The sequence below is a fragment of the Macadamia integrifolia genome, chromosome 8 (assembly GCF_013358625.1).
Source record: "Macadamia integrifolia cultivar HAES 741 chromosome 8, SCU_Mint_v3, whole genome shotgun sequence".
In the NCBI taxonomy this organism is placed as follows: Eukaryota; Viridiplantae; Streptophyta; class Magnoliopsida; order Proteales; family Proteaceae; genus Macadamia; species Macadamia integrifolia.
The window spans coordinates 19,974,504-19,986,678 of record NC_056564.1 but is presented as its reverse complement, the minus strand read 5'-3'; the positions used below and the strand labels follow the sequence as shown (position 1 = coordinate 19,986,678).

The 12,175-nt window shown below is 38.3% G+C and overlaps 2 protein-coding genes across 4 annotated transcripts; one reads left to right on the top strand and one right to left on the bottom strand.

Moving 5' to 3' along the window:
- Positions 1 to 424: 424 nt before the first annotated feature.
- On the top strand, positions 425 to 4,795 carry LOC122086489. Of its 2 annotated transcripts, none has more exons than XM_042655316.1 (2): positions 425 to 4,200; positions 4,280 to 4,795. In XM_042655316.1, the coding sequence occupies exon 1, from the start codon at positions 635 to 637 to the stop codon at positions 4,184 to 4,186; it is 3,552 nt and encodes a 1,183-aa protein (XP_042511250.1). In that variant the 5' UTR covers positions 425 to 634; the 3' UTR covers positions 4,187 to 4,200; positions 4,280 to 4,795. The 2 variants fall into 2 exon arrangements, with proteins under 2 accessions (XP_042511250.1, XP_042511249.1); XM_042655315.1 differs by having other exon boundaries at positions 427 to 4,200; positions 4,309 to 4,795.
- A 1,061-nt stretch (positions 4,796 to 5,856) lies between these two features.
- Positions 5,857 to 12,125, bottom strand: LOC122085999. 2 transcript variants are annotated; one of them, XM_042654655.1, is made up of 5 exons: positions 11,437 to 12,125; positions 11,256 to 11,337; positions 6,702 to 6,823; positions 6,484 to 6,605; positions 5,857 to 6,352 (listed from the first exon to the last, which is right to left on the bottom strand). In XM_042654655.1, exons 2-5 carry the CDS (start codon positions 11,299 to 11,301, stop codon positions 6,031 to 6,033), a joined length of 612 nt encoding a protein of 203 aa, XP_042510589.1. In that variant the 5' UTR covers positions 11,302 to 11,337; positions 11,437 to 12,125; the 3' UTR covers positions 5,857 to 6,030. The 2 variants fall into 2 exon arrangements, with proteins under 2 accessions (XP_042510589.1, XP_042510588.1); XM_042654654.1 differs by lacking the exon at positions 11,437 to 12,125 and having other exon boundaries at positions 11,256 to 11,413.
- Between the last annotated feature and the right edge of the window lie 50 nt (positions 12,126 to 12,175).

The window sequence follows — 12,175 nt, the reverse complement described above, 5'->3', positions numbered from 1 at the left end:
TAATTCTATTAAACCAAACGGCAGAAGTGGAGCGTCTGTGTGCATCAAAAGGGTCCCACAACCCACCGGCATTAAGCCGACCATGGGCTCTTTTTCTTAGCCAAGTCCACTTCCTCACGCTCCATTTCTGGACGGTGCAGCCCAATCTACATTTACATTCCTACCCTCAATAACAAGTCTTTATTCCCTTCTGTCCCTACTTCTCACATTACCCAATATACCCTCAAAATTGTATGCAGAGATTACTACGGCACATATCTGTAATTTCAAAGAAAGATTATGGGTGTTTCTGGAATTTGAAGCAAACATCATGATAATTCAGAATCAAAAACCACGTAAACAGGGCCCCACTAGTCCATTAACTTTTCTAAGTGCAGGTCAGCATCAAATACCTCTCTCAGCCTTATTCAAATTTCGGGTGGCCAGTAGCTGCTGAAAAGATTAAAAGAAAGTTTGAATAAAGAAGCCACCCTTCTTGAAAGAGTTTTCTTCCCCTCTAGAACTTCCTCTCAGATGATAACAAGAAGACTACTTTTCTTTGAAGCTCTCTTAACTCCATCACAAAACCAAACAAGAAACCCATACTTGGATTCTCATCTGATATGATTCTTTGATTCAAAGTTTTTATTTGCAGATGGTACAAAGAAAGGATCATAACAAGCTTGGAATTCAAGCTGATTCCAAGGATGATGTTAAGTCTGGTATGTGGTCTTTGGCCCTTAAATCATCTTCTCAGTATCAGGATATTCAGGACAAGGGTGGAACAGAGTTGAAGAAGAAGGAAATGAAGAAGTCGAGATCAATCAAGCTCTTGGACTTGGAGAACTTAGAACCTCCTCCTACAAGACGGGCAAAAGCACGCTTCAACAAACCACCTACCAGTGCATCCACTGCTGCTGTCACTCCACAGAGGACATCCATGATCAATAAGCGAGATCCATCGCCGAATTTTATGAAGCATACAAGCAGATCTGATGCAAAAGAGCGTTCACAGGTGAGTCCTCATGGTTATCTAGCTAGTTGTCCACGTAAGAGTCCTAGTCCTAGCCCCAGTGGAAGGAATTCCAGTCGAATGAGCATGAGTCCTTGCCCAAATGGAAGGAATTCCATTCGAGACAGCATCAGTCCAAATCCAAGTAGAAGGAATTCACATGGCAACAGCCCGAGTCCTAGCTCGAGTGAAAGGAGTTACCATCGGAAGAGCCCGAGTCCTTGCCCAAGTGGAAGGAATTCAAATCATATGAGTCCCACTTCAAACAATTCCGCTTGGAACAGACCCAGTCCTAGCCCAGACGAAAGGAAGTCCAATTCTCTGACCCTCAGTCCTAGCTTGTGCGGAAGGAATTCCAATACAAAGCCTTGCTCTGCTTCTGATCCCAAACCAGTAAAAACTTCGGCAAAGACACCTAGTTTGAAACCAGTGAGGACTCTAACAAAGACACCTAGTCTCAAGGGAGGAGCAGAGTTGAAGAGGCAGATTAAGAGGTCAAGATCGATCAAGCTCTTGGGTTTGGAGACCTTAGAATCATCTCCAATGGAACAGACAAACTCAGGCTTTGACGGATCACCTGGCAATATATCCAGTGCTGCTGTTACTCCAGGGAACCAATGCCTCATGACTACACCATATTTCTTGCCCAATTATATGAAGCCCACAAGCAGTTCTGATGCGAGGAAGGAGTCGCAGGTAAGCACCCAAGGTTCTCAAACTAGTCCCAGCAAGAGTCCAAATGAAAGCAATTTTATTCGTATAAAACCTTCATCTGCTTCGGGTCACAAACCGGCAAGGACTCTAACAAAGACAACTAGTTTGAAACCAGTAAGGACTTTAACAAAGACATCTAGTTTGAAACTACAGAGGCCTTCAATGAAGAATAGGCCAGATATTGCTCAATGTTCCAGCCTGACCGCTGGTAGGGCTACCTGTTCATCAACTCTCAAGGATTCAAAGTTCCCTACCTCTTTGACACTTAGTCCAGGTGCAACTGAATCAGAAGGAACTTCAGCTATGAAGGTCTGCCCCTACACTTATTGTTCTCTTAATGGCCATCATCATGCACCATTGCCTCTGCTGAAACATTTCTTGTCAGCAAGAAGGTGTCTGCTCAAGACACAGAAAAGCCTGAAAATGAAAAATCTATCTCCTCTTCAAAAAATTCCTCCTGGCAAAAGAAAAAGCGAAATTGATATGGACAGGGCAGCCTTGAATGATGATCCAAAAGCCCAAGCAGCAGATTTGGCTCACTCAGCGATATCACCTGTGATAAAGGAAGACAACATAGATTTCTTTGTAGAAATTTATGCTAAACGAAGGGACGACAGTGCCACATCAATGGGAAGAAGCATTCAAGATGGGCATGATGAAGCAACTACTGATTGTGCTGTAAATTCCAATATTCCAGTTGACATTGCATCATCACTAATACATGGCACTGAAATAGAAACAGAAAATGATGCTTGGAAGGCTCATGAGAGCGTGCCAAATGAATTATCCTACTCTCAGATAAACGTCGAAGACAGCATTGACCAAAACAGCAACCTGGAGGTAGAAATGGATATTCCAACATCTGAACAAGATCAGTTCATCCAAATTGCATTCACAGATTATCAATCCTGCTTGATTATAGCAGAAACAGGTATAGAATGTTGCATTGGGAAGGAATTGGAAGGAGAAAGCACTGCAGGCACTGAATCGGAGGAATCTTGGGAGGAGGGAGAATTTTTTGCCCCTCCGTCTGATGAGCCTGATCTAATGACCATGCACTTACCAGAGTTCAAGAGCCCACCACTGCAGGATGAGCTAGTACTCAAGCCCAACGAAACTATCAACGAGAACTCTGAAGAATTTGCAGTGGAGGAACTTGCACAGCACCAGGTCCACACAGAAAATGCTGAAAGTTTCACTATGGAATATGGTGATGATGATGCAGGCACTGAACTGGAGGAATCTTCTCTTGAACCCACTGACATGAATTGGGAGGAGGGAGAATTTGCTGCCCCGCCATCTGATGAGTCTGATCTAATGACCATGCACTTACCAGAGTTCAAGTGTCCAGCACTGGAGGAGAAACTAGTCTTCAAGCCATATGAAACTATCAACAAGGACTCTGAAGAATTTCCAGTGGAGGGACTTGCACAGCACCAGATCCACACAGAAAATGTGGAAAGTTTCACTATGGAATATGGTGATGATGATTCGGAGACAGATGTTGAAGATCAGGGTTCTGGGAGAGGCATACCCATTAATTTCAGTGGAGAAAGATCTAATATCTCTGACTGGTCAGATCAGAACTTATTTTCCTCCACTGAAGTTGCATGTACAGAGCCAGCAACAATTATGGAAGAAGCAGATGGAGTTCCCAAGCCAGACGAGACCTTCAACAGCATGGTCTATTCAGCTTCTGTTGAAGACCCATTGGATGATCTCACAAAATCCAGTGATGAGAAGAATGATGAAGCACCTGAATCAGAAAACTTACTTCAAGAGCATCAACAAGTTGGGGTTGAGTTCATTTCCATTACTGATGTAATAGATGGGGCCTTAGAGAATGAACAGGAAAGCTCTCTTGCATTTAGCAATAGTCTTGCAGGTGTTGATGTTGGAGGTGATGCAAAAGGAAAAGAGCAAGCTGAAGATGCCGTGGAACTTGATGGCCATGGGAGAAAATCCAATCAAGCTGAGAACAGCATTGGAGAAGAAGAGACTATGCAAGTTGAAGATAATATGGAATCAGATGCAACAGAAGAAACAAACAGTGAAGACAAGATTACAAGCTCCAAAAAGGATGAAAAAATTGTCAACGGAGGAAATGACTCCAACCAACTGCCCATGACCTCTGTCAATTTGAAGAAAAAAATTCGATGCAGGAGAACCATTGACGAGCAGGAGGAACCAAGAAAATTCAACCCAAGGGAGCCACAATTTCTGGACATTGAGCCTGAACCTGAACCAGAAAAGGTTGATCTTCGGCATCAAATGATGGATGGAAGGAAAAATGCTGAGGAATGGATGCTTGATTATGCACTTCAACAAACAGTCACCAAACTTGCTCCGGCTCGCAAGCGGAGAGTGTCACTGCTGGTTGAAGCCTTTGAAGCAGTTATACCACCACCCAAATGTGAAACCCGCCTGCCAAATACCTCAGCAGCTTTTGTTCATGCAAGACCCATTCAAGCTTGTAACTAATGGTGGTAATTGAGGTAAGAACAATTTCAGTTAGTAAATCTATGCTACTAGTTAAGTAATCAAATTATTATCATAATCACAAAATATTTACAGGTGTATTTCATTCCTTTCTTACTGTGAAGGTGGTAACCTCAACAAGCAGCTTAGGTTGATATCCTGAGGTCAACAACTGCAATTTCAGCACAGGACCAGAGGACTTGAATCTTTAATAATAAGCCCATGGTGCATAGGACAACTGACTTGTTCACCACTGTCAGCAGAGAGGGAGATGTCGCACTTCAATGCATCATGGACGAGTGGAGTGGAGATACAACTGTACATACAGTACTGAAACTCCTATTCGAGTCCAAGCTTATTAGGAAGTAATGTCCCAACTCATGTGGAAGTTAAATTGTATAAGGTGGTAGAATCAATAGGGATAGTAGAAGTTGTGTGTACTGAGGGAGGTGTGTTATTTTTAATACAATAAAAAAAAAAACAAAAAATGGAAAAAAAAAGTGCTGTTTGTTATCTCATTGGGGGTGATATTTTTCTTCAGTTGTAGCGGTTACTTAACCCCCATAATATCATAATTTATAATGTAATTTATGATGCATTTCTTTGTTTCAATAGTATTTTGATTACATTTTAAACTTAAATTTCAGTTACAAGCAATGGACATATGTCACACCTTCTCAAGGCTATCTCTGTCCATTCTACTATGTGTGAAAAAATAGTAGTAGTACGCATGCAACCTAAGAACATTGATATTGTTTCTCCCCCTACCAGTCAGCACTCAGCTAGTGGGGCACCCGTCCGATATTATAGAAATCGTATATGTTTCAACATAGATTCTAGTGTAAATGAATTTCTACTTGAAAGGATCAGCCAGCTTGATAAATCCATCAAGGCTATACCATGCATTCATCAATAATATTGGCAAGCGTTTGAACATCTACATGTACGCTACAACTGCATAACAGACTAAGACACTTGATTTCAATGGATTAAAAAGTCATTTGGATTTACAGACAGTGCAAAGAGGATCCATTAATTGAAATAAGCACCCCCTCATGCAGGTATAAAGAAGAAGTGGAAAGGGTTTGGTTCCTCATTGAACCAATTTATCCCAAACCAGGCCACGCATACGACTGGGAATCATTTTGTAACTTTTAATTACTTTTTATATGGGATTTTTAGATAGAATTAGATTCGTAGGATATAGTTTTCCCCTTTCAAGTTTTGTAGTTGCTTTGATTTCTTTATTGAGTTAGTTTCCTAGTTAGGAGGTAGTTTCTATTCGTAGGAGTCTTTTTTTATATATGGTTGTAAACTTGCTACAAAGAGAATGGAGAATGGAGAATGACTTGAGTTCTTTTTTCGGTTGAAGCCTGTGTGGCTTGTGCCAGTGCTTGTGCCATTTCCACTTCTACCCCCCCCCTTTCTTCCCCCCTTTTTTTTTCCTATTATGTTGCTTCTTTTTTGGATCCATTTAGCCGACCTCATTAAGTTGGGATAAGGCTGAGTTTGTTTTTTGTTGTTGTTGTTGTTGTTGTTGTTGTAGGACAAGCTAAACTAACAGTTTGCTGAAAAAAAATAAAGGTTTCCATCAAGGGTTACTCCAAGACATTGCATGAAAAAGTTATAGTTAACCCAAACATTTACAATATGCAATATTGTACACAAAAGAGTGAGCAAATATTGCTTTATGCATAAATTTCTGTGAGTTACAAAGTAGTAACAGTCATTACTTCATTGTATGCCACATTTCTTCAATGTAACTCTATCTGGACATTAGCCACTAATTTGACGGAATTCCTGATTGTATTTATAGGCAGACAAAAAACCCTATTCAAGAAAAATAGTTATTCCACCACCTTCTCATCCACTGTCCAGTGCACCTTTATAGGAGGACATTCAAGAAGTAAGGACTCAAGCTCCTTGTAGTGGCATCCCAATTGACTGTTACCTAGAATTTCATTTGGCTCAACAGCTGAATTGAAGTGTCCCTCCAAATGCATACCATTTTCTCCGGAACTTCCGCCTACGATGTCTTTATGGAATATATTTAGGGAATCTCTTGATGAAAGAGACTTCACAGATTCATACAAATTTTGAAGCTTCTCTCTCTTCTCTACTGATTCAACCAAGTTTCCTCTCTGATCATCATGAAGACACGCCAGCGCACTTTGTACAGGTTGAGACACCAAAATACTCATTTAGATCAGAGACACAAGGATAGATGGTTTATCTACCGAACAAAGAAACTTGAAACTATAATGCAGTTGAGCAGGAACAAGAACTAATCCATTCTTTACCTCGTAATGCCTCTAACAAGGCCCCAACTATATCCAGCAATCACAGATTGCTTAAACCCAACATTGAAACCCTCTTGTGCCGAAGCTTCTTTTCCAGCTGTCAGGCCATCACGATAGCCAATCTACAGGTCCATCAAGGATCAACCAAAATCTAGTAACTAATTTGTGGAAGTAGAAAACAGGAGTATGAATCATTGTAACTCAATTCGGAAGGATACCGTATGGAATTGATCATGCCTCCTCTGCCACTCTCTGTCCAAGTCAGATGCCCTATCTCGTCCATTTTCCAAACTATCAAATAGAGACTCATCTTCGCACCATGAATTGTTGTCATGAAAATCTGAAAGAGAACATTGGAACTAATTCTCAGGTAAAAGGAACCAACAGCCAAGAGAGCAAGAAACAGAAACTATACTGCCAAATGAAGAACTTCAGGAAATATTCTTATGCTAAATTGGGAGAATCTCCTATCCCCAACTTTCAGGCAGCACCTCAAGTTCCCCAAAGCAAGAAGCTATACACTCTAAATGAAAGACCTTCTGTTTTACAGTCTAAACATTTCCTATGATCCACCAGATTTTGCAACATGGAAAATAAAAAATTCATATTCAATTCCCAAAGTGGAGGACAATAGTTAGGTCCATCTAATGAAATTAAGTTCTGAAGATTAGAAGGGGGAACATGGTCTCCTCAGTTCATACACTGAAGTACATTCTTTCTGTTCCACCCTAATGACTTCCAAAAGGATGACAAAAGAAAACCTATAATCTATGCTAAAGATAAAAAAGCTATACAGAAATTTACACGTAATGAACAACTTTGTAGGCTAAGTAGAATAAATAGATGGTATGGAACTCATTTCAATATTTTCCTAGTGAAAGGTTCACCTAAAGAGTAAAGATTTTGAATGATCGAGTTCAACCCCAATATGGAAACTGAAACAAGTTGAACATTGTCCAAAGTCCAAACTCCTAAAAGAAGAACCAGACAGGGTGATGTAAGATTGTCCCAGGTAGGATATTTACTAAATTCAATAAAATCATATTTAGGGACAGATTAATGTAGGACTGGATTGGACAACCAAACCAGACCCAAGACTGCAGGAACTTTTAAACTAAGAACAACCAAAACCACCCAATAGTAAACAGCAACAACAGTCCAACTTAAACCAGTCAACAGCCCTTGAAGAAACCAAAATTAGCAGATCCACAATCAGGAATTTCAAGAAACAGAGTTTGCATCAACAATTAGAAGTTCCAGCAACAGAAATAGAGTAATTGAATAAGTAGGATCAGAATCAAAACATATCAAGACCAGATAACCAAATCAGAACTCGATTCTGACAGTAGGTTTTGAAATCTGGCATTAACTTCTGAATTTTCAGCAGAGTATTATCAAGGAACTAATAACACATCTAAGGACTGATTTGAAAGTCCAACCCATTGGAGAATAATAGCAGCAGTCAAGTTCCATACAGATTTAAACAAAACAGAATTCAGATCTGGGCAAAATCCATAACCGACCAGAACTGAGTAACAGTCCACTTCAGCAGGAACCGATGGTCTGATTAGCCTCAAAATTGGATCGAACTTCCTTCAGAATAGGACTAACCTTCGATCAAAATTAGAAGGCCATCGGATGGCCAGAACTCCCAAAACAGCTAAGCCAACAGTAGATAAAATAGAGAATCTTAACCCAGAAATTCTGTAGACAAATTAGAACCCTTACCTGATTGTTTTGACAGCAGTAGAACCTTGAAAACAAACTTGAAAGAAATAAGAAAGCTTGAAGAAAACCTCCTGGACTTCACGCCGCAAGGAGTCGCTTGGATCAAACACCAAACACTTCTTCTTTGATCAAACACAAAGAACCCTCATAGAGGAGAAACGCAGTAGCATCTTTCTTTGTTCATCAAATCGTCTCTCTATGATGAGAGCTCTCCTTTATTTATAATAATGATGGGGTTACAAGAAAATAGAAACTAACTTTAATTTCCAAAAACTGAAATAGGAAACAAAAATTAGAAACTCACCTAGTTACTAAACCTAAAATTAGAAACTTACAAAATAGAAAGTCCTTTAGTTACTAAAACTGGAAATAGAAACTAACTTATGACTAAAAATTAGAAACTAACTAGGTACTGAAATTAGAAACTAAATAACTCCATCTAAAAAGGAAACTAAAGAAAAATGAAACAAATCACTGAATCCCGTATGCAACCTTAGAACCCCTAGTTTAGACCCCATCAAAGTAGCCCAATACACTCCAAACCACATGGACTGAAGGCCCAACACGTATACAACCCAACCCTAAGCTTATTCCTAATAAAACAAACCTAATTTGGTGAAGAATCTGCATCACAGATAGTATGAAGTATGAACAAAACAGAAATAAGATAATAGAGGGAAGAATGGGGGTAAAGGAATAGGTTGGGTCGAGTATCTCACTCTTCCTAGGGCATCTCACCCATGGCCATCTCACCCAAGTTGTCCCTCATAGCATTATATCTCATAGTTTTCCAGCACAAAGCTTTCTTCTTTTTTTTTCATTTAATCAAATTCGTTCTTAATGTCATAACCACTTACAAACTTATATAGAAGACTCAAAACCAACTCAAACACTAAAAAATAAAGGCCTAACTCAATCCTTAACTAATTGGGAAACCTAAACTGACTAGGAAACTAAAATAACAAAAGAAATAGACTCAAAACATGATTCTAACTAAACGAATGAATTAAATCTCGTTTTTCGCCCATTAAAGTGGCCCATTACAAAGAAAACTCATGGGATCAAAGGCCCAAGACATACATAACCCAACCCAAGACTTATTTCCAATAAAATAAGTCCATTAAATGACTTATCTGCGTCACAAGGTAATACAAACATAAGAATAAGAAAATAGGCAAGTCTCACAAGTAAAAAAAGAAAGCTTAGCACAAATTAAAAAGTTGGGATCACAGCAACTCTTGTGCAACTGGCCAACAAAGTGACATAATGGGCATCTGACAGCTTATAAATATGGTTAACAAACAAAAAAATTTGCATTATTTTGGATAATAGCAGATAACTTCGGAAAAAAATAATTAGCTCCATTAAAAATGGATTCTCTACAAAATAGTGATGCAGATGCGCACCAACGGACCAATCCAAACCCATCTGGGTATCCAGACAAAGATGAAGACCGATCCCCGATCCAAACCCATCTAGGTATCCAGACAGAGATGAATCGAATCCATATTTTAGTCCTTGGTCTACTAGGATTTTAGGAATATAATATATTTTATTTCTATTTCATTTACTTTACTTAATTTTAGAAAGTAAAATACATAGGAGTAGAGTCGGTTCAAGGTGTTTCCTTCTAGCACTTGTTTCCTTTTTAGAGTCTAAGTAAGAGTTTGATTTTCTCTTTAAATACTTGCTTATAACTGATTGAAAAGACAGGTTGAAGAATAGAAGAATGAGTTGAGTTGAGTTGAGTGTTTGAGTGCCTCCGGGCAGCATGTGCGATTCTCTTCCCTATCTATACCGGTCCTCCATCAAACGGTTTACACATATAACTCGGAAAGAAATAAATTGCTCCCTCAAAACTGATGTGTATCTTCAAGACTGATAACAAGTTTGCCTCTCTCCAATCTTACATTGGTGATGTATAAATTCACAACAGAAGCAACGAACCCTGTTGCAAAATTCTTATTTTGGAATTTATCTTAGATCACTCATATAAACTTCTATTTTCCAATCTTCTTATGTAGAGATAAGAAATAAAATGCACTAATTTGCACTGGATACTTCTACATTATTCGACCCCTCAAGTATAACATGTAAAACTTTTACATTAATATAATAATATATTATTCTAAACAATATTTTAAAAATATGTAAGCCTCCAGTCCTTAGATATTTTTTTTTTTGGGTTTTTTTTTGGGGGGGGGGGGTTCGTGTCCATGTTCTCTTCCTGCATCTTGGAATCATAGTTAAACTGTATAGAGTATGTTTCACATACAATCCAGGATTCTCAATCTTGCATCAAAATCCAGGCTTGAATTTCTCAAATACAGATGGATGTGTTGTATCCTAGATTGCAAAGAAAGATTTGCATTCAGATTGCTGACAGTTGCTAATTTCATGGTTTTGCCACATTTGTAGGATTACATATATGGACCTCGAGAATGCAAAGCTTATTTATGTCTCTCCAGCAATGTCGATTGCCATGAAAAAAAAAATCATCAAAAAAATGCATATACAAAAGTAACGCCATTATTAGTTCCCACGTTAAACAATAACAACAGGGTCTCAACTTCAGTATGCCATTTTGTACTTTCTAGGTGTCTAGGTTAATTTAGCATATTTAGGGTGAACGAATCTATGAGATAAAGAAAATAATCAAATTAAAGAAATATACTAAAAGTAAAAAACTAAGACCTTGGGACATTGGAAGAAAACTAATTTCTTTCTCCTAATGATAAAAAATTATTATTGAGATAATCTTATGAGAGAACTCCTAAATAGAATTATATTTATACTTCTTAAAATGGTAAATTTTCCAGCAAAAACAATGTTAGACACCAAGAATCCAGTGGAAACGCATAACCCAAAACCATTGTAATGTTTAAGCTATCATGAAAAGGTAAATTGCCATTACTGAAAGCTCGAGAGCAATTTCTCTTCCATCACTAACAACTAGATAAAATTTCTAAAGATAATTAATGCATTTATTAAAATTAAATTTTAGCATCTAACATTAGCAATTTCTAAGCAAAAGCAACCAGCACCTGAGTCGGGTTCTCCAGGGGAATGATTTGAAGCAGCCAATGCCATGAAATATCAATTCAACATCCCCCAAAAGCAATTGATCTACAGCATCCTCGCAATAAAAAAGTGCAGAAGAGATTAGCCAATTCAATTCGTAAGCACAGAAATTGAAGAAGACCAAAAAAAGCAGATGAAGCATACCTTAATTGCCAGATCTCTCTCTCTCTCTCTCTCTCTCTAATCAGTAAGGCTCTGTACTGTAACGATTCTGTTTTTTAAACTTGATTCTGGATTTGGCACACTTTTTTTGCATTTCTATTTTTTTGGAGTGATTCTGTGTCTTAAATGATGTATGCTAGCTGGAAAAAAAATAAAAAATAAAAAATTTGTAACCTGGAAGAAACAAAAATTTGTATGGTTCGCACTTAACAGAATCGTTACTGTTAGAAACCAATATTTGCATAAAATGCCATCTTCACCATGGGTGTCAACTGTGCAATGATATAGGTGACACCAGTTGGTTTCCATGTAAACAGTTCAACTCAATTTCAATAAACGCTTCTAATTACATATGATAACACTTCTTCCCTTTTAAACCCATCTATGGTTTGACCAGGAGTTGGAAAATAGCATTGTATACTCTACTGTAGTATCTATCTGATGGAAGCTATAACTACTCAATGTACCTGTTCCATACATTACTATCTTCTCAGACTGCATGGAAGAAGAAAACAATTTGAATTCCAATAATTTTCCTGATCAGGACTGGAGTTGAAGAACTAAAAACCAATCAATCCAGGATGAACACAACCGATTTGTTTCAAGAATTAGGATAGCTCTAACTTTCCAAGGGAATTTCCTTTGGAAGAACAATCAATCGGAGTACAATTACACAACATACTAGTAATATATAGAAAGAATTAACAAGAGGGAGAAGAAA

Bases quoted from the DNA above. Each gene is read 5' to 3' on its own strand.
- LOC122086489 (XM_042655316.1), top strand. From the start codon at position 635: ATGGTACAAAGAAAGGATCATAACAAGCTTGGAATTCAAGCTGATTCC.
- LOC122085999 (XM_042654655.1), bottom strand. From the start codon at position 11,301: ATGGCATTGGCTGCTTCAAATCATTCCCCTGGAGAACCCGACTCAG. The intron at 6,824-11,255 runs GTGCTGGTTGCT...GTTCTCTTTCAG, and splicing joins CCCTGGAGAACCCGACTCAG to ATTTTCATGACAACAATTCA. The intron at 6,353-6,483 runs GTAAAGAATGGA...ACCTGTACAAAG, and splicing joins CTTGTTAGAGGCATTACGAG to TGCGCTGGCGTGTCTTCATG.